Genomic DNA, 26,735 nt, shown 5'->3' with positions numbered 1-26,735 from the left:
ATTTTCATTACCAATGATGTGAAATAGTAATATAGAAATCTGTTTTGAGGTCAAATAAATTGAAATAATGCTTATTGTATATTTGCATGTAAATTTCTAGAAAGATTTTAAAGTAATTTTAAAGCATTTCCTATGTGAAAGTACATCCTCCATTACTTTTGTCATTTTTAAGTTATATTTTTAAATAAAAAAATTATCCCTTATTTAATACTATTTGATCAATTAATTAGTTTATTTAATCTGTTATTTAATGAACTACAAGTTACTGCTTATGGTTATCTAATAAAGTGGCATATTAAAGTATTATTAATACTATTATTAATAATATTCAAGAATTAAATTATTATTTTTGTATTATTAATATATATCTATATAAGAATTATATAGAATTATATTATATAAGAATCATGTATTATTATATATATTCTTCTTATAATATTACAATATATTGCTGATGATTTTTCTTATTTTTGTTAAATTTATATATTTATTGTGCAACAGTTTCATATATTTGCATTTAATATAATACAACGGAATCTTTATATGCGTTTTCGTTACGCTGAGATTATAAACGAAAACCTTTGAAATTCTTTTACTTTGAAAGATTTCTTTTGTTTTTCGACACACATACAATTTGGTTCAGTGACAAAAAAAAAACTTTTTAAAATAATTTTTCAAATAATTTTACTAAGCAATACAATATTGTTTGCCCGGCAATGATGTTTTTTTTTTTTTTTATTATTATTATTCTTGATATTTATCATTTTTTAAGTTAATACATAAAATTTTTCATTTTTATTTTTAATTTGACATTTTATTCAATATTAAATGAGTAAAACTGTGAAAATTATTGTTCTATTAGTAATAACTATCACTATTATCTTAGTTAGCGTTTTAAATACTTCAATTGTATTATTATTAAATTGAAAACAAAAATGAATATGCATTTTTAAACAACAAAACAATGAACAATAAACATTTTATAAATTATTTTTTAAGAAATTATTTCAAATAAGATAAAAAAAATAATAGATTAAGTTTTAACAGCTTAACGGGCACTGTATAATTTTTATGAAAATAGCGATAGCTATGCTAATGAAGTTTATTAATCACAAATTCACTATACGTATTATTATTACAATATACATATATTTTTCAGTTCACTGCATGAATTAACTACGGTCATTATACCCTATTGCATAAAAAAAAAAAAACTTTTGTTTTTTACACGATTCATGGTATAGTTTAGGTAAAATTAAAAGGTCAATAAAAGGCAGGTAACGACAATATACAATTTTTATTTTTTTTTTATAAAAAGCATCATGTAGGTAAAAAGTTGATATTTCGATGTTCGATTTTGGCGAGTCATATTTACAAATTTGATGAGTTACTTAGCGGTAAGCTTCTTTAAAAAAAAAATTACAATTCTCGACAAACAAAATTTACTATAAAATATCAACATAACATCCAAGTTCTAAAACTTGGTAAATTCATTATCATTTAACACATATACATTTGTATACATAACTATTACAATTATATTTATGATCTGACTATATTAAAAATTACATTACTTATGCAAATAAATAAATCTATAATTCTGTCTTACACTAATCGTAATAGAAAAGACTAAAAGTATGTACAAAAATTCATTCGTATCCTTCGTAGTTTATTTCTTCGCTCCCTCGGTTTTCCCCTCCTTATCCGATATTGTCAGAGCTCCGTTGTCTCAACGTTCTGACCAAGTGGATTATTTAGCATATGATTATGGCCGCGATTAACAGATGACTTATGAATTCCATTGCTTCTTTCGTTTCCATCGTCGGTCGTTGTGTCTGCCGTTGAAGCCTCCACGCTATTACCAAAAATATTGAAATTATGGTACTCCTTCAATTTTATGACCTTAACCGATTTTATGAATAATTTTCAACTCCAAACGAAATCATTGGAATTAATGCTTTATTATAGAAAATGTGCCATTAATAATTGTTTCTTATGTACATCCTATGTACATATTTGAAAGAAAAAAAGATATATTAAATCGTTACTTTTTCTTTGAAGCATTATTGCTAATTAATTAATTTGTTTAACTCTTACACAAATAAAACTCATAATATTTATAGTGTTTCTCAAATAATTATAAGTTCAACGCACAATCTCCATTAGATTTCAAAATTTACAATTTGTCTGTCGTCATAAATTATTAGCATAATCATTAAGAGGCAATTACAGACACATAAAAATAAATAAACAGCAGTAAAAAGCAATAATACCTGAAAATGGAATTAACTCGTTGTTGATTATAAAACGGCTTGTCTTCCGTTGTTATATCGTTCGTATTAACTTCACTTATAGTTCCCTCATTATTTACTGCATTTTCATCAAGTGAATCCCTCTCGGAATTATGGCTATAAAAGAAAAGAAATATAAGAACGTAAGCCGTTCGGATTAATTTTCATATTAAATATGCTTCAATTGGATTACCTAATCGATTCGTCGCTTTTGAACCACTCGTTTTCATAAGCGTGCATCCATATTGGATTTGAACCTTCTACACTATGCTTGTTTGTATTTGGAACTCGTCCAGGTCCTCTTAAGAATTCAGAGTCTGATATGCCTACAGCACCATAAGAATAATAAATAACAAATGATACTGTACTAAGTAGTGTATGTTAGTACATTTAGATCCCTATGTAGAGCTTATCCAGTTATTAAATGTGTGTGTAATGTATTTTTAATGAAGATTTAACATAAGCTTGCTTATTTTTTAAGGATGTTGAAGGGAGTGCTCAGTATATATAATACTTAATTGTCAAATATTTAAAGTACATAGTTGAATTAAATAATATAATACTTATAATTACAATTTCGTAAAAGTATAGAATAATAAATTTGAGTATAGTATAATGGAGAACTGAATTAAATCTACTCGATCAAAGTAATAAAACAGCGTTTAAGCGTAAGAATGAACAGTGAAAAAGAAAAAAAAGAACAAATTTTTTCACAACAGTTATTGCATAAAATTAAAACTTTGAAAAATATATTCGCTGAGACAGAGAACATGTTCTTTGAATCACGCGATCATTATAAAGCTCTTGATAGTATATCATTATATTATTTTAATGTTAAGATATTGAAATGTTCATATATATTATTAATAAATTCAGCATTACTTGAAAATTAATATATGAAATCGGAAATTGCAAATCTCTTTAATCCTTAGAATATTTTTATGCGGTCAATGTATAATTATAATTTTCAAATGACAGAACATGCTCGTAAAAAATAAAACAAACAAATTTTACTTCCAAATTGAATATTAATTATACAGTGTAAATTTTCCTAATAAATATTTTTCAAACGAATACAAATAAATGTATTATTAGCCTTCTTTTTTAATAAAAAAAATATATAGCGAATCTTTAATCTGACTAATCCCAGTTCGTAGATAGATAGATAGATAGATAGATAGAGAGAGCGAGAAAGAGAGAGAGAGAGAGAGAGAGAGAGAGAGAGAGAGAGAACGTTGTAATCGAAATTTTGAAAAGTACGAAATTGCTTTTAAATTAAATTATATTTATTTAAAATTATGCTGAAATATAATGACATAATGTAAATAAACTTAAACGAATATAAAATTAAATTGATATTTCTATAAACAAGTGAGTTAATTCACTTATCTAATCTAAGATTCAATATAATGAATATAAAAGATATTATAATTTATAAAACATTATGCTTATCTATGGATTATTATATACAAAAACAAAAATAAAAACAAAAAAAAAACAAAAAAAAAACAAAAAAAAACCAAATTCAATAAATATAAGGAACGAAAAATGAATAAATCTAATATACTATAAATTAAAAAATTGTCATGTGTACCAATTAGTAACGATAGTTATATAATGCATGAATTCTGAACAATAACATTTCTTTAAGCGTACATCTAGAATAAATGATGAAAGTACAGTTGATAGATATAAAGAAGAAGCCAGGCCTATAGTCAACAAAGAAGACAACCGTCTATGTAATTTTGTCGCTACAGTAGGCAATACAATGGAAACTTACGTCGCCGACGGGATTAGCTACGTAAGGCAAACTTATGTCGTTGAAATAGACGACATAAAACAAACTTATGTCACCCCGATATAAAGGGAATATAAGAACGAATTAGTTTTTTAAGATTCCAAAGTTTATAGCATATGTATTTAGACATTGTGCGGCACAATTAGGAAACGTATGGCACTTGATTAATTTTTTTGTATGATTATAATCGACCTTGCAAGAGTATTTTTATGCTATTTTACAATTGTTATAATGAAATTATGAATGTTTAATACGAAATTGTATAAATAGAAAAAACACATTAATGCAGGTATTATGTATATGTAAAGCAAACTCGTGTCTAGATAATCGTGCTGAATAATCGTTTATTATTTTTTCGTTCGTAAATAAACTGCCGAATTATATCTGATCTCTGTGATAAATATTCATTATATAAGCGTAATAAAATCGAATGAAATTTCGTACTCAATAATTCTAATGAACACAGACTTTCATTTATCTTATCCCAGATATAATCTAAAGTCAAATAATATGTCGTGCAATAATACAAACGTAATATTTGTGCAGCCAGATAGGATCGGAAATTGACACTTTAAGAACAAAGCTCAAAAGCTTTGATTAAACTTACCGAATGGCGTTGCATTAGCAGCTTTCAATTGTCTTTGATACGAGGCTCTCTGCGACAGACACAATCCCACGCAGATTACGAGGAGCCCAGTAAGGAAGAGAGTGAGGGTGGCGAGCCAGAGGGTCGTGCCAGCTTGCTCGAGCTGGGCCAGGGATTGGGGCTGGGCGGGTTGGGTGTCCAGAACATTAAAGTCTTTGAAAAGGGCATCGAGCTTCTCGATGTTACGATCGACGAGCTCGAGCACTTGCGAGACCTCGAGGATCGAATTATCCTTGCGATTCACGAGATGGAGGTACAGATCCGTACGTGTTCGGTCCACCGAACCATCCTGGTTCTTGTGGATTTTGTATTCGTCTACGTTTACGATGGCGCCCGTTACATTGCCCAGCGATCTATTTATATATATTCAAGGATTGTTGGTTATGGCACTGATTTAATTATTTGGAGAATTTGAATTTAAGCTATTGAATAAGTTAGTCTTTATTTCTGTATTTTTACTTGCTATAAATATTGATTTATGAATGAAAAATATAAAGGATTATATGCATGTACAAGCACATACAAATAATATATTTCCTTTTCAAATAATAATCATATTTGAATTGAAAGATTTAATGTAAATATTACTAATTACGAATTTTATAGTACCACATTTTCTCGATTACTTAATATCAATTTATCAATAGATTAGATTTCTATATAAATGGATTTTTTAATTATTTATAGAATTGAAGAATTAATTATATACGTATGTACAATTAATATTATCTTTATAATAGTTTTCAAAAATTATTTTAACATGCTAAAGATTATAAAATATTGTGTATTTATGAAAAATAATTCGTATTGATATATTTTTTCAATGGTCAATGGAAAGGCATAAAGAAAAATAATCCGTTATAATAAATAAGTTTAATTATTAAACATTTTAATGTAATAACTGACTTACTCTCGAAAATATTCGATTCTACTACGAATTTCTGGTGGATGTTGCCTTAGAACAAATCTTACTCGTTGATCCTCTCTAAGCAAATAAATAAAAACCCTTGCTGTATCGTTAAGTCCATCGATATCATTAGCTGAAACCTGTAAATTTTTAATTTTTAACGATTACAAAATTTCAACTTTAATTACATATACATATTATATAAAAGAAGTATTACCATAAAATCAAAGTATCCCTTCATTCTAGGCTGGGGATCAAAATTTAATGTTACCGCACCAGTCTTTTCATCAACTAAGAAGGGTTGTAACTGAATATTTTCGAAACCCTCCGTTAAAGTCATTTGTATTTTTCCAATTAAGTAATATTTAATTATTGAATTTTGTCCAATATCAAAGTCGAAAGCCTATAACATTAATTTATAATTAGATCATCAAGTTTCTTACTTAAATGGATAATCCTTTTTTTTTTTTTTTTTTTTTTTTTTTTTTTTTGACAACATTGTACCTTCACTTGCATAAATTCAGTTCCAAAATCAGCATCCGTAGTCACACCACCAGTAAAAATTCTATTGATAAATTTCGGTGCATTATCATTAATATCATTAACAATAATAATAACTTTTAGTAGAGTATCATCAAATTCATTGAAAATTGTTTGATTCATTGGAATCGTATTACAATCCTCTGTGGCTTTAATAATTAACTCGTATACTTCTTGAACTTCTCGATCCAATGAGTCAGTAGTCTATAAAACAAATTTAATCGACGATTAATGATATACATGACTAAGTAATTGTAAATTATTATTATATGTAATTCATCAATAATATAAATGCCATTACAAAATATTTTCAATATAATTGACAATAATATTAAGTAAATAGTAAATAAATATCTTTAAATTTCGCAATTTAAAGAATAAATAATTTTCTTAATCAACTAACTGCATCGGTAATTTTAATTTTTAATGAACAATCGTACAAATATTTTAAAGCAAGCTTAGTTAAATATATAAACATTAATATGTGGTTATTAGCATACGGTAAGCTCGTGAGTAGAAATATCAAGATCAAACAATTTCTCTTCATTTCCTCCAACAATGAAGTAACAAACTTTGGTAGGCGGATCGTCGAGGTCGCCGACCTCGTCCCTGTCAATGGTTTCCGGAAGTATAACTTTTTCATATTGCGGTGATTGCTCTTCTGTGAAATTCGCTTTATAGATATCGATTAAAAATTGCGGCTCGTAATCATTGATGTTCTTCACGTAAATGATAAGGTCCAGATCGGAACTTAATGGCGTCGGTGTACCCAAATCATAGGCCTCCACTCGTATCTTAAAGAAATAAATAGTTACAATCAATGCAAAAAATCTTTATCAATTTTACAAATAATGTGTCGCGTTTGATTGATTTGCGTAATAACAATAGCATTTAAGCAATATAAATTTAAATCGTTAATCGAAGCAATGTATTATTATAAAGTTATTATTAATTATTATTCACGTACATTAAAATAAATAATTTAGTTAACATTAGCTTATTGTACAAATTTATTTCAGCAAAATTTCTGTAACACCAAGATATATTTAACATCTTAGAAAGGGTAACACATTCATTATGATACTTCTAAATTACGAAATTTTAATAACGATTTAGGCAATACCTCGTATAGTTTTTGCATCTCTCTATCCAATGGTAACTTTAAGTAAATTATGCCTGTTTTATCATCTATCCTGAATGTCTTATGGTGGCCAGCAATGTCTTGCTTCAATCGAAAATGAACATCACCATTTGGACCAATGTCCGCATCTTTTGCTTGGACTTGAACAATTTCAGTTCCAATAGTAATATTCTAAAGGAGAATCGAAACAATTATATATGCTCATCTTAAGGATAAATTGACGAGAGAATGTCGTGTAAGTAAGCGAACCTCTAATACTCTGATGGTGACATTATGCATTGGATTTGTAAAAATCGGCGGGTTATCGTTGTAATCAGTAACACATACGTCCAAGTTAACGTGCACTTTGTTCGAAGGTTCGCCGAGATCTTTTACTTCGAGCTTCAATGAGAAATTGCCAAATCTACCGCGAAGGGAGTCGCTCGCTTTCAAACGAGCTGTCCAATAATCGGTTTGTTCCAATGTGAAGTAACCTTTAGAAAACAAGTTCCTAACGCATTAGGGTTTATGCTTTATAAGAACGACTTATGCAACATATTTTCTTATATTAGATGTCTTTAATTTTTTTAATTTTAATTTATTTTCATTTTCATTTATCGATTAATAATTTTTAACGTTATACCATGTAATTATGGTAGTCTGGAAAAAAAAAAAAAAAAAAAAAAAAACTTTATTCTTTGCGAGAAAACAAATTTAAAGAATAAGTTGTTTGTTACGAGTTAAAACTTAACAATTTACTGTCTAATGCTGTTATGCAGAATGATCGTATATTTGTATGTCTTTGACAAATAGAAAATTAAATTATCATAGAATTACTGATAATAATTAAAAATTACTCAACGAGATAATTGAAAAATCTGTTAATATCTAATAGCTGATAATCGGCAAAGAATTGTTATAAATTTTGTTTGAGCAAGAGGTGAGGTAAAGTATGAAAGAAACCTAATTCATTTCCATCGATCAGCCGAATAGTTGTCCGCCCATTGGGTGACTGTGGATTATCTTCATCTTCAGTTTTTATAAGAACAATACCATCTCTAATGTCATGAAATTCGGAAACCGTCGCACAACCTTCGGGTATCGCCACTTTCGGCACATTATCATTAACGTCACTCACCATTATTCTACAAAAGATTAATAATAGAATTGTCGGTTGTCCAAGCTTATTAGCCGCGGCTCTCTGCACTCAAAATTACTCACTCGATTTGCTTGAATGCGTTTCGAGATTCGCCAGTGGTATAACCGAACTGATAATTGTCCCAGGCCTCGATGACAAGTACGTAGGAGCTCTTTGTTTCCCAGTCGAGTGTATCAGCGACAGTTAATGAACCGGTTTCAGGATGAATTGCAAACTTTCCCTGTAATAAACGTAGGCTTCTCGTTACTTCGTTAAATTAAATGATCTAGTTGGAGTAGACGTCTTTTTTTTATTTTTATTTTTATTTTTATTTTTATCTTTATTTTTATCTTTATTTTTTTTTTTATTTTTTATTTTATTTTTCCTTTTTTCATTAATGTCTCCAAGTATGATGAAATAATTAGTTACCTAATACAGCAGATGATAATTTTTTTTTTTCTTATGATTTATTAGATACCTGAGAAGATATTCTATCGAGGAGGTAAGTGATTTTCCCATATTCGCCATTATCCGGATCTCTCGCTATAATTAAGGCGACTTCGGTGCCTATTTTTGCATTTTCCATCACAGTGACATTTGTAACATCCGTTATAAAATACGGATTGTTATCATTTTCATCGATTACTTGAACGAACACATCTGCTAGAGTGGACCTACCGTGAACAAAATTTTTGTGTGCAGTATGTATTGCGAGGAGTTTATTGATTATAATTCTTGTTGCATATATATATATATATATATATATATAAAATTTGCATATTTGATATTAAATATTAAAAATTTTCATAAAATTCACTCGACATTAGAGATGGAAAATTTCATGGCTTTAAGCTTAAAATACGGGAATAATATTTTATCTTGCAGATATATAAAGATAAAGTATGCGAGTATTTTACCTTGGAGGGATTCCAGAATCGGTAGCGCGAACTGTAAGGTTTAGCCAAGAATTAAGCTCTCTATCAATTTTATTGGCCACCGTCATTTCTCCGGTTTCCGGATCTAAATTGATCATTTGGGTAAGCTTACGTGGATTTTCCAAAGTATATGTAATGGTGCGATTTTTGTCCGCATCATCGGCAACGATACTAGCAATATGTACACCATTTTTACTATTTTCCGTAACGTATCGCCGATAAAAAGATCGTCGAAATTTAGGATTATTATCATTTTCATCTTCGATGACTACATTAAGAATAGCTGAAAATATATAAATATTTCATAACTATCATATAATATATGTACGTATATCTGTATGTATTGAAGTACAGATATTTAAGTATATATGCATTAGAATAGTTGTCATAATATCGTAATAAAGAATTTTTAAAAAGAAAGAAAAAAAAAGGAAATATTTCGTACATAAAATCTATTAGTATTCATTAGTTTATGAGTAGATAAGATATGCAAAATTGTTTCTCATATATTCCACCAATCCTTGTTTATTAATTAATTTATACATTTTTCTTATTGATAATTTGTAATGACACATACATACTCAATGGAAGATGTACCGATTGAAAGAGCTTTACCGAATAGTAAAACTTTAACTTCCAAGAGAAGTTTCAAAATTTAAATAATTACCAGATGCTGTTTGAATGCCTTTAACGGCTGCTAAATCTTCCACTACCAAGCCCAGCCGTATTGTCTCAACTATTTCTCTGTCCAGTAACTTTACAACCCTTAGAAGTCCGTCCACAGCATTTAACTCTAAAGCAGCGAGATAATCGTATTCTTGAATGCGGATTAGCGTGCCTTCCTCGTTTCTTGCTTCTGATGAATTTGGATCGATCCTGTAGCGGAGAATCGGCGCGATATCAGGATCATTTGCAACAATACGATGCACGTAAGCTCCAGCCTAAAGTCCAATAGTATGTTTAATTCAATATATTTTTACTTCAAAGCTTTGTTTAGTTAACAATATCAGCTCCTTAACTATCTCGGGATAAATTTTGAATATAGAGATCGTGGATATAATGCTTAATAATGCATGATTTTTTCATTAATCGTTCTTAAATGGGTATCCCTTTAGCTTCAAAAGTCACCTCTCATTATCGATATTACTTTAGGAATTAAGAATTTTTTTTTCTTTAAAATTAGAATAAATTGCATGCATTAGAAATAAACTTTTTAAATAGTTTTTATTCTTATAACAAAAATTGGTTAGAAAATAAATTAATATATATTTATATATTTAAATTTTTTTTTTTTATTTTTTTTTTTTTAAATAAATATAAGATATCATTTTATCACGTTTAAAGAGCTCAAAGAATGTAAAATTTTATTGTAAATACCTGAGTATTTTCTCGAATAGTAACTGTACCAGGATCAACAAAAATAGGCTGTTTATTATTTACATCGATAATGGTGATGTTGACGAGAACTTGGGCAGATCTTTGTAATTCAGTGCCACTGTCTATTGCAAGGACGTTTAAGCTATATCTTGTGGTTTTCGGGGACGTCAAATCCGGATCTAAATTAGATCCTCGTGCCACTCTGATTGTTCCAGTTTCCGGCTCAATTACAAATTTATCGTCAGCACCACTTTGAATTCTATAAACGATTTTGTTGTTAGGCGAAGAAAGATCCTTGTCCCAAGCCTGAACCTGTTTTATTTATATATATATATATATATATATATATATATACACACACATATATTTAATTTCCATTAGTCAAATAATAAAATGATCTTGTGCGATATATCTAGTAAAAATTATAAGAGCATCGGTAATACCAAATTCTTTATTTATTTATTTATTTATTTTTTTTATCAAAACTGATTGTTGTAATTTTCATTATACTTTCTTTGAATCGAATTTCTCTTCGATCTAAGGAAATTATCATGAAACTTGATAAGAAGTCAATGATTTCATAATACGTGTCCCTTATAAGCTATATTTATTTATACATTAATATATTTATAATCATCTTTAAAATCATCATTATAGATTGAAAATCAATTAAAATGTGATTAAAATGAATTGGGATGTCGACCGATTTTCGAATCAAGCGATTACATTATTCAAAGGAATGTACGTTATTGATAGGAAATTTATGTGGTTTCCCAACTTCTCTAAATACCTGCAGGACACTAGTACCGCCGGGCAAATCCTCGGGTACGTTCTTGCGATATAGCGATCTCTCGAATTCCGGTGCGTTATCGTTGACGTCCTTGAAATAAACTATCAGTGGCACATCGGAGTTAAGACTCGGCAGTCCGAGGTCCGTCGCCCTAACGGTCAACCTCAGTGACCGGACAAACGCGTCGGCGCGACCTAGTGCTTCAAAGTCCATCGGTGCCAGGGGCGTGACGATGCCGCTTCTTCGGTCGATCGTGAAGTTAGCCGAAAACTCGCCAGGCAGGATCGTGTAGACGATCTCGCTGTTGCGCGTGCCGTTGAGGTCGATGTCAAAGGCCTCGAGAACGACCGGCGTGTCGAAGAACTCCACGTTCTCCAGCAGCACCGCTTCGTATTTATTTTGAAGAAAGGCCGGCGGGTTGTCGTTCACGTCCTCGATATTTACCAGCAGCTGGGCGGTGTTGCGGTTACCCTTACCAAGGTCGTCGCGGGCCTCAACCGTGAGGAAGTGGCGCGAGACGAGCTCGCGGTCGAAGGATGTGCCCGGCTCTCTCACGGTTATCACGCCCGTATTATAATTCAAGGTCAAACTGAAAAATATCGCGAGAGGTTTTGTTGTATGAAGGTCCAGCCATTATTATTATTATATTATAGTAATTGAATTTCTTTTGTTTATTGACGGCTGTAGTTTAATATTTCTTCTTTAATTTTCCTTTTGCCATTGAAAAGCATAATGCATGTGTATGTTACTTAATTATACACTAACATACGAAATAAATAGGATATTTTATTAAGATTTACTAACGGATAAAATCGTCTGTGATTGCGTCCGTGATTTCCAAGTGTATGTGCGCGTATATCATTTCAATTTAAAAATATATAAACTCTAGAGTCAAATATGAATTTACGAAATATGTAAAATATGAATATCGATCGCATATCTGTCAATAATACCTTAATCTAGGTATAATCATAATTAAATCTATAATACGAATATACTTTAGATATGTTAATTTTAAAAAAATCTTTGAAATATTACGCATTTAAATCATACTAGCACTGATTTGTGCATTGCGTAAATGTATTTAGATACATATTGTCAAAATGAGCGTAGGTTATTTGAATGAATTTAATTTTTGTCATCGATTTTAAGTCTCTTCTCAACTCCTTAGGGTATCGAGATATTAAAATCCGAACTGATTATGATTTAATAAGCGGTATGTGGTCGGACTCCGAGAATAGTTTTAAAAAAGTCCTTAATAAAGTGGATTATTTTATTAAATTAGTTAAATTATTTTGTATTTGAAAGATTACGTACGCATGAGCGAGACTTCCACCAAGATTTGTGTATCTAATCCCATTTGTGCCGAAATAACTGCTATCCTGGTCAGAAGCTTGGACCCAAGCAATCGTCGTGCCGACCTCGCAATTCTCGAGTACGGAAACCTTGTAAGTGCTTTCCGTGAATTCTGGATAATTGTCATTTTGATCCTTTATATAGACTGTTATTGGTACGGTGCTTTGCATTGGGTTATGTGGTACAATTTCTTTTGCCGTGATTGTAAAGTTCAGCACTGAAAAGCAAATGTGAACAAATATACGCGCTCTTCGTTTTGCCAATAGTAATGGTCAAGAGTAACGTTACATGGTACATCAGAATATAATTATTTACTTGATATTTGTTCGAAGTCTAGTTTTGAAGGATCCTTAACCCTAATTAAAAATGGAGCCTCGTTGATACCGCGTGTTGGATTAACTTCGAAAATTCCTTGATCGCCTTCGATCATTAAATTAAACGTGCCGTTTGAACCCTGTTAATATGTATAATGAAACTTAAAATTTAAGTATTTTTTATGAATTAAGAAATTTTTTATATACAATTACTTTGACCTACCTTTAATAATGTATTATCATATAATATTATACATAAATCTATGAATTACTCTCAAAGTAGATTTATCTAATACATAATACAATTGAAGTTTATATCAATACAAATAATGATTAATGTACAAATTACAAAGTCTCTAACAAATTATGTATTGTCTTAATATTAACTAAATATACTAAATATCTGTATATATATATATATATATATATATATATGGTAAAGTATTATTTAAAAATATTATTCTATTTTGAAAACATCACAGGAATGCACTATTTTTAAATAATCAAATGAATGTAATTTCAGTAATTTTCATGATTTATAACATTACCGTAATTGATTAAAATGGAAAAATCTCTAATATAAGTTCAACTATACAATTATTACATTATTACTCGCATAGAAGAAATTATTAAAATCAATTAATACAATAAAGGCTTCAAATTAAATATTATTTTAAGCCTATTTATTTAAGTATTTATAAATTTATAACTAAAAGGTAATAATATAGTAATAAACAGTTAGAATGATAATAAAACAAATATAAAGAAAAAAAATTGTAATAAGGACTTATGTGTCTTTATTTATGGACTTACGTTAGACTTTGAAACATATGCTTATAAATATATCGATATTCTTTAATGCGTAAATTTTAACAAAAGGAATATATAATATTAATTACTATTTTAATGTTAATGTATTAACAAATAAATGGCTGTCATACTTATCCAGTATCCTTTCAACTGTTGATTTATTTCTTTCTACGGGGTCGAATTGAAAGAATGTTTTTTGCTCCTCTTTTTTTCTTTCTTTTTTTTTTTTTTTTAAGGGTCAATATTTAAATAGGGAGAATATTTTAAAGATGAATTTTTACCGGCATATATAATTTTTTTTTATAATAAATCAACACATTTTCTTTAAATAGTGGCCATACGTAAATTGCAGTTTCTAGGTAGACCGAGAAAATTAAAGGGAGGACGATTTGTAAATAATCTGGTAATATACAATAATTGACCAGCTCTGACGTACTTACATTATTGGGACAGAACATCTATCTATGGTCAACAGAAACTAGGTTCTCTTTGGTTAGAGGGTGGGCGGGGGATTAAGCGTAAATGCATAATGGAATCAACTCTGGTTACAATTTATATTACAAGTAAACTTGGAGTTTTTAATGTAAACTATGTGAATTCAATGTTAAACCTATAGGCATCACAGTATAAGGCGATGGTGACTGGAACTATTGAAACCCCAGTAGTAATATAGTTTCAACAATGTTCTTTTTCTATATATATATATATATATATATATATATATATAATTCTATGGTGCGAATTTTCTTGAATCAAATAGTATTTCATTATAATGTCTTTAACATAATAAATTTTTTTAATGTGTTATATTGGCTCAATAATGAATCACAAACTAGTTTATAATAAAGTCAGTGAAAGATTTCATTTAAATTTTGAATTTATAGTATTTATAGAGAATTATAATAGTTAGTAATAATTAAGGCTTTAAAAACTTGAATATCCATACGATTCAAATATAAATCTTTTATTGTTAACCTATTGTATCTTTCGGACATGTATTTATTTATTCATCTCAAATAATTCTTAAACGTGTCTGACTAACAGACATGCAAATCAGTCTATAAGTTATCTATGACTATTTCTCCGATAATTTCTTTTAAAATTACATATACTTCATAAATATTCAATTCTCGTGCACGTTCTTATCTTTGAAAATTCAAATAAAGAAATGATATAAGCGAAAATTATAAATTTTACATAAAATATTTATTTTATTTGGCATATTATTTACCTATTAAATAATACATTTCATCTATTAGAATTGCAAAAACTGACGAATAACTTCATTTAACATCTTTATTTTATCGATAATTTGCTATTGACGTATATCGAATTTATTAATTTTCAGAAAGGTGAAATATTAATTTCAATTTTTTGTTTTGTTTTGTTTGACTTACGAATTTCGAGGATATTATTTTAGTGCACCGCTCGAGCATTTTCGACATATATTTTTTCGCACAAAAATCTATCGTTTCTAAAAATATCAAAAATAACGGACTTACCACATCGTGATCGAAGACTTCGGGTATCACATCGCCGATAAAAGTGACAGGGGTATTTTGCGGGGCATTTTCGTTGATCTCCGCGGTATATTTGGCACTCCGGAAGGTCGGTATCTCGTCATTCACGTCCACCAGGATGATAGTGACCTCCGTTGAAACAGATGGTGCCGGAAAGATATTCGAGATCTCCTTGACTGTTATCTCGAGGATAAAGGATCCGTCACTATTATCGGGTGCTTCGCGATCGAGTTGAGCTGTGGTGAAGACTGTGCCGGATGTCGCATCTATGTCAAAGAGATAATGCGGCCCGCGAGTTATGCTGTAATTCACGCGATTGTTGATACCTTTGTCTCCGTCGATCGCTCGAACTGTAATTATAGTGTCGAATTTGCTCAGCTTTCAAAAGTATTATTAACAAGTTCTTGATATAGCAATAATTAATGATATTTCCCTAAGGTGAATCGTTTAAAATCATCAAATAGAACTCTTAATTCCCATGCGAATTAACAGCTTCTTGTATTCCACTTTCTTTAGATTTTTCACGTATTTATTTGCTCATCTTAAAATATCGATCAATTTTTAAAAATATAAAAAAAAATTGTATAAAAAAAATCGAAAGAAAAAGAAACAATTTGTCGTTAGCTCGAATAATGTATTATTATCGTAAGTTTAGTTTTTGCGACAAAAAAAGGCATTTAAACATAATGGAAGCACACAAACGATATTTTTAATTATTCAATCATCAGAATATGCTTATTATATAAAAAAAAACTTTTTTTTTCAATTTAATTAATGAGTAATATGTATTATGATTATTATTCTGTTTTTCTTTTTCTTACCGAGTTACGAAATCGGAAAAAACAAAGCTAATTTCTGCACGAAGAATCTCAAATACAATTTTTAAACTGTAGATAAGCAAATTGAAATTTACATTCTACATATTTAAAAATGCATTTTCAAATGTCTAGTGCGCAAAAAAGAGCAATAGCCAAAGACTGTATTTTTTATAATAGGCCAACATTATCAGCAAAGTGATTGTAAGAACAAGAATTCGGATTTTGGTTTTAGAAAGTGATTTTACCTTGTAAAACTGAAGTGCCAATTCTAGCATTCTCACTGATTCTAGAAACCGGCGTCATCGATATGAATTCCGGTGGTTGGTCTTCGACATCTTGCACTTTAATAAGAATGGCTGTTGATCCAGTATTAACCTAATCCAATTATAAAGCAACAATGAATAATATTTCACCAGTATCGTCGATTTCACCGATTATGATAGAAAAACATTTTATTCCCTAATGATATAAATAATCGCTTAACCTTTTCATTAATAGCTCGGTCGACAGCTAAGATTCGTAATTGATATAGATATTTCTTTTCATAATCAAGTCGCCCGACGAGTCGCACAATCCCCTTGCCGTTGACCGTCGAAATGGCGAAGACTCCATTGTCACCGTCCAGCTCTTGGAGATAATACACGACCTGGCCATGGGCACCCTCATCCAGATCTGTAGCCTCGACCGTCAGTAAAATGCCAGGACTTGCATCCTCGCGCACAGTCAGGCTTGTCGGATGAGGTCGGAACACAGGAATATTATCGTTTATGTCCTCGACGAGTAATAGCAGACTTTGCGTTATAAAGTTGCCTTCGCCAAGCTTTCCGTCCGTCAATGTTAGTATTATTTCGTATTCATCTTTCGTCTGTAATGTAACACAGTTCATAATATTGGGAGATGACATTGTCACTGCTGAGCTTTAATTATATCTAAACCAAAGTAAACAAAAAAAAAACAAAAAAAAAAAAAAAACAAAGAAAAAAAAAAAAAAACAAAAAAAAAACAAAAAAAAACAAAAAAAAACAAAAAAAAACAAAAAAAAACAAAAAAAAACAAAAAAAAACAAAAAAAAACAAAACAAAAACAAAAAACCCAAATAATGGTTTAATAATTTTAAAGAAAGCTAACTTCAAGAGTTTCGTCAATATATAGCGATTAGCCTGTGATATAAGAAATACGCTCTCGCATTAATTTGAATTTATTCTTCCATACTTAAATGATTTTGCAACAGGAAAGTGAATGAATAGCAAATTTAAATTAGTTTAATACTTATTTTTTATAAATTCAATTAGGTCAGTATAAGCACACGTAAATAAATAATTTTCTGTATTTCGTAAAAAAAAAAAAAAAAATTAGAGTAATAATTTACTTGATGGAAAATATCATTTACGATATTTTATTTTTCAAGCTTTATACATAGAAAAATACTTTACTTCATTTATTTTTCATTTGTATAAAAAATTAACATTAATTATAATTATATATTATTAATTGGTATAATGAATATAAAAAGTTAGGTTCATATAGACATTTGAAGAAAAAAAAATCGTTCAAAGAATACAAGTTAAATTTGATAAGAGTTAGCTTAATTAAATCTGTTACTACGATATTTATTGATTATTTTTGGGCAAATTTAAAAAACTGAAAAGAAAAATGCTAACGATCACGACCATAACTTTCAAATATAATTGTAATATCTAGATAAGATGATTATTTATTTATTAAAATATAAATCAAGTCGGGTATTTTTAATTAAATTAACAAAAAATAGAAATTTTAAGAACATGTAAAAACGTTAATTTAAAAATTCCATTTTTTTTTAAATTTCATTTTTAATTTCTTTATTAAGTAATACAAAGTTATTTTTCATTTTTATATTTAAGTAGTAAACATTATTTACTGTATATAATAGAGATTATCGCAAGACTTTTTCACATAATTACATTTAGATTACCGATAAATTTATCATTGGAATATTCGTAGCATAATTATTGGCTTGCAAATTAAACAAAAAAATTAGAGATTAAACATTTACAAATGGGCGCAATAATAAAATTGAATTTGTTAACAATATTTAAATAAGGAGATCGATAGTTTTTGTTTTTGTTTTAATTGATTAATCTTATAGATTATCAGATAGATGAAATTATTAGGATTATAATCTGTTTATATTAAAGATAATTGGCTTTGAAGAAAAATAGTTCTTCTTACAAAGTATAAAATCAACTTAATATATATGAATTATAGTTGAATTCATATCCTCTTTACAATGAAATAATAGCCGGTAATGTATATGTTAGTATAATGGAAAAGTAAAACTAATGCAACAGTATAATGTGAGTTAAATTATATTATTTACAAAGGTGAAATGTTGGTATTTTAATTATTACTCTATCTAAATTTGCTTTTATCCCATAAAAGCATATATTCCGCATCAATCGATACAATTTGATAATTTTATCTCATTTTGATTTTAATATTCTAAAAATATTTCTTTTTCGAGAAAATTAATTATTTCGTGGGTGTTGTTTTAACAATTTGTTTTAACAAATTTTCGTACACGTGTATTTCATTTTCCTACGGCGAATTTTACTTACTATTATGGTTTCCTTATCACGCATATAAACAATGTTGCGACGCCATTGTGAATAGTAAAAGCTCATTCACGTAAGACCGCGAATAATAAAATATTATGACTCGCCGAGTCTAAGGTCACGATAAAAACGCACATCGACCTAAGTGTCGAAGTAGTCTTTATAGGAGCGGCTAACCGATTACAAGCTGCCGGCGAGCTTTGCATCAAACCATAAAAAATCCCATAATTCTCAGTCGTGGCAGTTCAAAAAGACCGAAGGGACAAACGGAGGCCGAAAAGCCAATAAATACTGCCCTCAGTTTTCCACGGATCTTGAAAGACGTTCCTACCAGCCACGACGTTGGAGGCATGTGAGCCATGTCGGCCTAAAAGTCCCTCTCGCCCCCCCCCCCCGTGGCGTCCTCCCATTTAGTTTCGTTCGTCCGAGCTGGTGGCATTGCGTTGGAACCGATTCGACTCGCGGACTTCGGTCTCCAGCGGAGCGAAGCAGCCGTGGATGCACAACTGCAGCGTCTTGCATTATATGGGCGTGTTCTAATCGTACCGAGCGATCGCCTGAGATTCCACGTTTTTGCGCGGCCAGACGCGTCCGTTTGGCCGAAGACCTACTTTTTGACCCATTTTTTCTTGCCCCGAGCTTCTTTTTTCGCTCGTCCGCGGACCGCCCGACGGACATTTACGGACGCTTATTTTACGCGACTCATTATGCCAGCGCGGAAATAGATCTTCTTGCTTATGCGAAACGAGCCTTTTAGCGAATCGCCACTTGGATTTTCTTGGCGTGAGATTTCGGGGGGAGGGAGGATCTTTACTGGCGCGACGTAACTGTAAATATGTAAGAGGCATGTGCGCAACATCGGGAAGGAATGATCTGGTAGGAAGTTATTTTGTGGCTCCTCCGGTACTTTAAGTGCGGTCGTACAATTTTCCAAGATAGTGACTATAAGAAGTGCTTTCGGAAGTTTGCAAATAGATCATTAATGGCAAACAATGTCAAATATCCTTTAATTGCAGCATTATTTTTCATAGCTTTTAATATTAGCGGGCAAAAGCTTTAAAGTAATTGACTACTGCGACTTGTAGGTCCATACTATTGAACTATTAGTAATGGATTTGTTCTTTTAATAATAAAGTACGTGCATTTAATTTCGGGCATGTAATAAAGCATTATTATTCGTGATTTTTGCACAAATTAAAATTGAAACTAAAAGTCAGAAGAAACTGAAAATGTCGTTAAAGGAATATGCAAGCATAACGATTGTAGAAGTAAAATAACAATGTAATCACACTTGCTCGTGTGTAATTACATGGATTATTATTACCTCACTGAAGTATTTCGCAATGACTTTTTATTCGTATTGGTTCAAGTGCATCGTAAAAATAAAGCGGCAAATTAAACCGTATTCAAGGAATTAAAGTTGTGCGTAATCTTTTATGAAAGACCTCAAGTGAAGCTAATATTATTATTTGCAATATTAAGTAAATGGGGTTACAAAGCAGCTCGATTATCTCAAAACTTGTTGTGAACAATATTACCGAGAAGAAGGGAAAATCTGCCCTTATAAGGTTGAAAAGTACAACTAGCTAGTGATATTATATTTTATAATATTTGTAAATCTATCAGCAATTGTTAATCATAAGTATATTAACAAAATTTGACTTGCTTCAAAAATCAGTGACCACTCAATGATTTTTTAGGTAAGGATTATGCACACATACTTGAACTACTTTAAAATACTTTTCTAATATCATATTGTCCAAGAAAGCGGGTTAAATTAAAAAAAAAAAAAAAAAAAAAACTAACAAAATTACACAGCATTTCGTACCTCTCTATCCAGCAGCTTTTTGAGGTAAATATTGGCTTCGTTAGCATTGAATTTCTCAACGCTTATCATATCACTGCCGGGTTGATCTCGAATACCAAATGTCAGGTCATCTCCATCCAGATCGACACCTCGTAATCGATAGATCAGGCTACCTGTAAATCCATGTCGTATAATCAATGAATTTTGCCAGTCTCTCTTAACGCGCTGAAATTAAATCTACTCATTTTCCTAATTAAATGAATGCGTTGTTCATTGATTATCATTCGTATTTATCTTTCAGGATCCCCAATAAAGTGTCACGATACGCAAAAATGCAACAATGACTTTGACTAGAGATCTGATAAGTTTGCTGATGAATCTTATTCGTTTAGGATCTTGATCTTTAGTAAAAGTATCGTCACCAAGATGCCTATTTCTAAAATAAACATTCATCTGGATTTTGAGATAAACCGCAACGTATGCATATTTTATTATAGCCTCTAGCATTCATTTCTTAGAAATATGAAAGTAATACAGAAAATGAATTGAGATTCGCAGATTTGTAAAATTATTAATCTGCACTTTAATGCGATTGTCTTTATACAGTTTTATATATTATACGGATAACTCTGATATTCTTATATACACGATTTTATAAATATTATTTGTTTTTGTTGAAGAAAAATTTGCTGAAATCAGAAATAATCACTAACTGCTTAATCTTACCTCAGCGACTAATTCTTTCATATAATGTTTATACGAATTCTCTCTTAGAAAAAAGTAATTTATTATAAAAAAAAAAAAAAAAATTGTTGTTTGAAACATTTTGATTTTTTAAATATTTTGTCGTATTAAATTTTATCGTCAAAAACTGTTGACTGTTGATGAAAAATAATAATTCATAAAACTACGAAAATATATGTACTTAAAGAAACAACTGTATGCCGCCATTAAAATAAGAAACATTTATTATTTAAAAGGTTTATTTAGAAAAATCACAAAGGACATACAATTGGGAATTTTTAATTTAAGATTATTAGCAATGTAAAATATTATTAATTTGCTTCATACAAATTTCATTAAAGAAATATTAATAAATGTATTTGTATTCAAGAATAATTTCAATCATCGAGATTTATTACGAACTACTACTCTTTATAAAACCATTTTTTATTCCTTCACTGTTCTATCAGAATTACTTAATACAAAAATAAAATATTACGATAGTTAAATAAGTAATATTGAATGAGAAAAGAACATTTTAATAAATCCGGACGGTTGAATTTTAGTTTTACGATGTTTGTTAAAAAAAAAAAAAAGTGGTTTTATTTAACAACTTAATAGTTATGATGAAAATGAAAAATTCTTCGTTTTTGCACTCATTTATGAAGAAAACTTATTAATGGAATCTCAACTTGATCAACATATTTATTTGTTAGTAATTAGAATTATAAATTTTCAACTAACGTTTCGAGTAAAATATGTTAAAAGTTGATTTCAATGATAAAATCATAAATGCTGTGCTAATGAAAACTTAAATCAGAATGCTTTGTAATTTAATTTGACATTAAAATAGCAATATTTGTATTTGAGTAAAGTCAAACTTCCAAATGAATATTGCAAACGAGTCTAAAAATTCAAAAATATTGAAAAATTATTTTTTATGATATTAATTTTTGCTAGTATTTTATTAATTTTTACAATGTTGAAACTATTTTACGGTGTTGTCAAACTAAAAATTTCTTTTACCTTTCCTGCGCAGATCGTTAAATATTTCTGAATCTGAAATTCTTTTAAAGATAGCAACGAATTATTATTATGATAAAAATGAAGTCTTAAGCATATGAATGGTGCAAAAGTATAAATTGTTAGAATATTAAGTAGTTATATAAAGAATTACGAATATAAAATATTTTATCGAAAATTGGTTTAAATTTTAATAGGATATTTCATTATATCATTATTTTAGATTAAAACAAATTGAATGAATAAAATAGATTTTTTTTTGTAATTGACTAATACCCGTAGGTTATAAATGTAAGATATTATTAGCTTCTAATGGAATCTGAAGTTAGTATTAATGAATTGAAAGTACTAGTATCAATAAATGATTTGACAATATGGAGACAAAAAAGTAAAAAATATTTGATTGGATTAAAGGTTTTCTTGAAATTATTGTCAAATAATTTAACAGATAAGCGAAAATTGTAAGTCAATTAAAAAGACTTTTATAATTATTTCAATAAACAAACAGTAGTGAAAAATTGATTAGATTATGCTTATGCTTAAATCGAATTGAAAGTTGATTTAACAACTCAGCAATCTTTCGCCGTAAACATTTAGAATACAAAAAATTGCTATTTAAAATCGTGACTGGCAATTAAAAGTAGATGATCTGCGATAATTTTAAACTGATGGGATCGTAGAGTATCGTAAGTAATGCTTAAAATATCAAAACTGAATGTAATTTCGACATTAGTAAAGCATTCTCGGTTATTGTTGAAAGCTGAAATATTTTCATTATTAGCTTTCTAAATTTGCTGAAATAATAATGTTTTGGAATTGTGAATTGGAACTTCCATATTTGTTATGCAAGTGAGCGTAAGAATATGATATAATGCAAGTGAATCTAGGCAGATGATACAGTTGCATAATGCATGGTAATATGTTGGGAAAGTAGTCACGAAAGTCATATCTTATTTGTACACTCGGGATTTGTTCTCACGCATTCTATTATCTTAATTTAAATTTAGTACAATTTTGACTATTTATTCACTTTTGAAATCATGTAAATAACAAACTTGTTATCCATTCATGATTTCATAAATAGTATTATTATTTCAAAATTTATGAACAGCAGTGCGAAAAATCTCCGTTAATTGCATTAATACGAGACGATGCAAGCTAAGTAAACCGCAATTGTTTTTATTTTTATATGGATTATATGAACACTTACACGTAGAATCGGAAAAATCTCTTCGTTATGAAGCAATAAATTATGAGCTCATTAAATTTTGTCGCACACATTTATAATACGGAAAATTGTTTGCAATAACTATATTTTTTGAAATAACTATATATAATTAATCTATAATCGTATCATAAGGATGAGATGTTCGAATAAGAAGCGTCAAGAATGATTATAAAAAACTTCGTGTCTAAACATCGCGCGTGAAATTTACGAAGAGTCATGAAACGTCGATGACCTTCTAAAAGTATTATCCGAGCATGAACACGCCATGCATTATAATTAAATCGTATTTGCCGATTGCCGTAAACATGGATAGTAACGAAGAAATAGCAGGTATAATTATGGTTACTACGGTTTCGCAGAAAGCCAGGATCTTCGTCGCATTGCGGGCCGTTGTTAAGGGCCCCGCCGTTAGATAATAAACAATAGGCGCAATTCCAGGGCGGAAATAGAACGGCTTGGGCGGTAGGAGGGGGAAGAGGAACGGAGAAGAGAATCGTCGATAATATCTGACAATGGCCAAGTGTGCTGGTCAAGTTGTGGGAGTGGGTAGGGGGGGGGGCGCACTTACCGACCGGCGTTTCCGGGCCTTCCTTCAGCCGCAGTACAATCTCGGATTGTCCGCGTTCCGTGAGGAAACGCGGCGGACTGTTCCTTCCTTCGCATCTCGGTGCGCCGACGACCAGCAGGAGCAGCAGGAGCGTCGGCCTCCAGGCGCCGCTCCAACCGCACCGGCAGGTAAGTCGTGACGTCATGTTGGACGAAGAGGCACCACCAGCCGGCGCATCATTCCCCTCGACATAAGACGAGGTCCTCGATTAGCGACGTCTTCGGCACTGAAATAAGAAGGATAATTTTTATCGACGTCATTGTTTGCGCAGAGTCTGCTGCCGGCGGATAGTCGTTATCGATTAAGTGCTTAGGTTTATTCATCGACTGTCGATCTTTCGTTTCGTTTGCTCTTATATTAATTAGGCTTATCGCGCTAGTTTTATTACGACGTCCAAGGCATTCCCAATGACTATTACTTTAATTTATATTTGTAATATCGATAACGGGATGTTGCCCATTAAAAAGATGGATCTTACTGCAACTGTTCAACTATTATAAGTGACGATGGGTGAATTATTATTATGGGTTAAATTCCATTTATTATACTATAAATTCACTCTGTAATACTGTTTGGCATATTGATTGTTCGATCAATTAGGATGAATTAATTAACGATTAAATAATAATTTTCCAAGATATCATTATCATTCATTACAACGGATTGATATTCACAGTCCTAAGGATTTTAAATAATAGATTAATATGCGTAATCCGCAAAATTAAAAAAAAAAACAGCTTGTAATGAATTATGCGAATAACTATGCGGTTATTTATAAAATAAAATTTATAAAATAAATACTACTACTGAATACATGGTCTACTTGTTTCCATTTAAAATGCTAAATTTAACGTTACATTTTCTGTGTTATACATAATTTATTCTAGGATCTTGTGCGTGCAGGAATTTATAGGATAATTAATTTTGTAAAGGCTCCAGTTTTGCAATAGGAAGGATAGGTTAAATAGCTTAAATATATCTTTATTAATAATGACTATTATTATTATTATTATTATTATTATTATTATTATTATTATTATTATTATTATTATTGTTAATATTTAAAAAGAATAACTGATTAATTACCAGTTCTAAAAATCTTGATGCATTATCATAATTAATCATTTATTTACATGTGAATTATTGTCAATATTCATATCCTTATTTATTATTAAACGAGGATTATCACATTTGAAATATTTATAAGCAATCCCAAAGTAATACATTCGTTATGTATTCGTTCGTATTAGTAATGCTTCGTCGGTGGACATCTCTTGCGCTCACATACGGCTCCAAGAAATTCTTTTTCGTACTAATCGAGCCAACGTCAGCTGCACTAATAATAACGTCATTAACACGAGGAGCGACAAATAATTTATTGGCAGTGCTCCTACTTTCTATTAATTACCGTATGTTCCGACTTCATAGAACGCGCGACTCCCCCTTGGCCCGCACCTGCGGGATAATCGCGTTTGTGCGCCCGACTACGGGGATGATCCACTAACACCGATGATCCTCAGTCTCGGCAGCTCCTTCCACTTGCTCCACATACGTAGATCGCAAGGACACGATATAGAGGCATACAATGGCGATTATAGTGCAGGACGCTGGGAGCGCGTGTCACTTTCGCATCTTTGATTTGTGGCCCATAAACCAGAATCCATTCATACATTCATATTGTGTGTACAAGTTGGCACGACGTGACTAATTAGAGGGGAGAGACTTCCCAGAGTGCCGAGCTGTCTCGAGCAGCGATAATTAACTGCGAATTGAGGAAAAAAGGGGGTGTTTTGAGGTCGGACGATGAAACGTCGATGCGATTTCTTATAAGTTTCTATGGCTCTACTTTGGTGAAAAAGTCCTCCGGGGCTTTCGTTCGAGATGATTAGTACTCGCGCGTTCTTGTGCGCGCACAATTTATTCTTTCGCAAAAGAAATTCGTTAGTTTTTACAGGCCTGTTCGCGCCCCTCCTCGTTCTGCCGTAGAATCGAGCGGATAATTTTTAATTGAAACTGCCCGTCTCATCTCGGAAATCGTTACATCACAATGATTTATAATCAATATAATGACATTAAGTCGATATTATAACATTAAATTATCCAATTGTGAATTATGAAAACGCCAAAATTCAAATAAAATCGTCTACCAAATTTGTTATATTTTTATATTCATATTCAATGTATATAATATAACATGATACTTCTTAATTTAAATCAAATTAATGTTCTCTAAGTAGTACAATCTTTATACAAGTCTTTATATAAAATATATTTTAAAATCCACTCTTTCTTCATTTTTTTTTTAATACTATCATATTAATGGTTAATAATAATCCTTATCGATGTGGATACAATTAACAGGTAAAATTGTCAATAATGCCATAATAAAGTAA

The 26,735-nt window shown here is 30.2% G+C and overlaps 1 protein-coding gene across 1 annotated transcript; it reads right to left on the bottom strand.

The window, feature by feature from the left end:
- Nucleotides 1–1,628: 1,628 nt before the first annotated feature.
- On the bottom strand, nt 1,629–24,553 carry Cad88C (cadherin 88C). The gene is made up of 24 exons (XM_011501648.1): nt 24,304–24,553; nt 20,783–20,934; nt 16,845–17,225; nt 16,606–16,735; nt 15,525–15,892; nt 13,214–13,352; nt 12,860–13,115; nt 11,543–12,131; nt 10,753–11,064; nt 10,043–10,316; nt 9,358–9,658; nt 8,919–9,114; nt 8,524–8,681; nt 8,238–8,447; nt 7,573–7,813; nt 7,306–7,494; nt 6,683–6,976; nt 6,147–6,386; nt 5,860–6,045; nt 5,646–5,782; nt 4,697–5,088; nt 2,485–2,617; nt 2,274–2,408; nt 1,629–1,855 (listed from the first exon to the last, which is right to left on the bottom strand). Exons 1-24 carry the CDS (start codon nt 24,485–24,487, stop codon nt 1,714–1,716), a joined length of 5,739 nt encoding a protein of 1,912 aa, XP_011499950.1. The 5' UTR covers nt 24,488–24,553; the 3' UTR covers nt 1,629–1,713.
- Nucleotides 24,554–26,735: the final 2,182 nt, after the last annotated feature.

The sequence above is a fragment of the Ceratosolen solmsi genome, unplaced genomic scaffold (genome assembly GCF_000503995.2).
Source record: "Ceratosolen solmsi marchali unplaced genomic scaffold, CerSol_1.0 scaffold28, whole genome shotgun sequence".
NCBI lineage: Eukaryota > Metazoa > Arthropoda > Insecta > Hymenoptera > Agaonidae > Ceratosolen > Ceratosolen solmsi.
The sequence above is the reverse complement of the archived record's forward strand: the minus strand, read 5'-3'. Positions and strand labels throughout refer to the sequence as shown.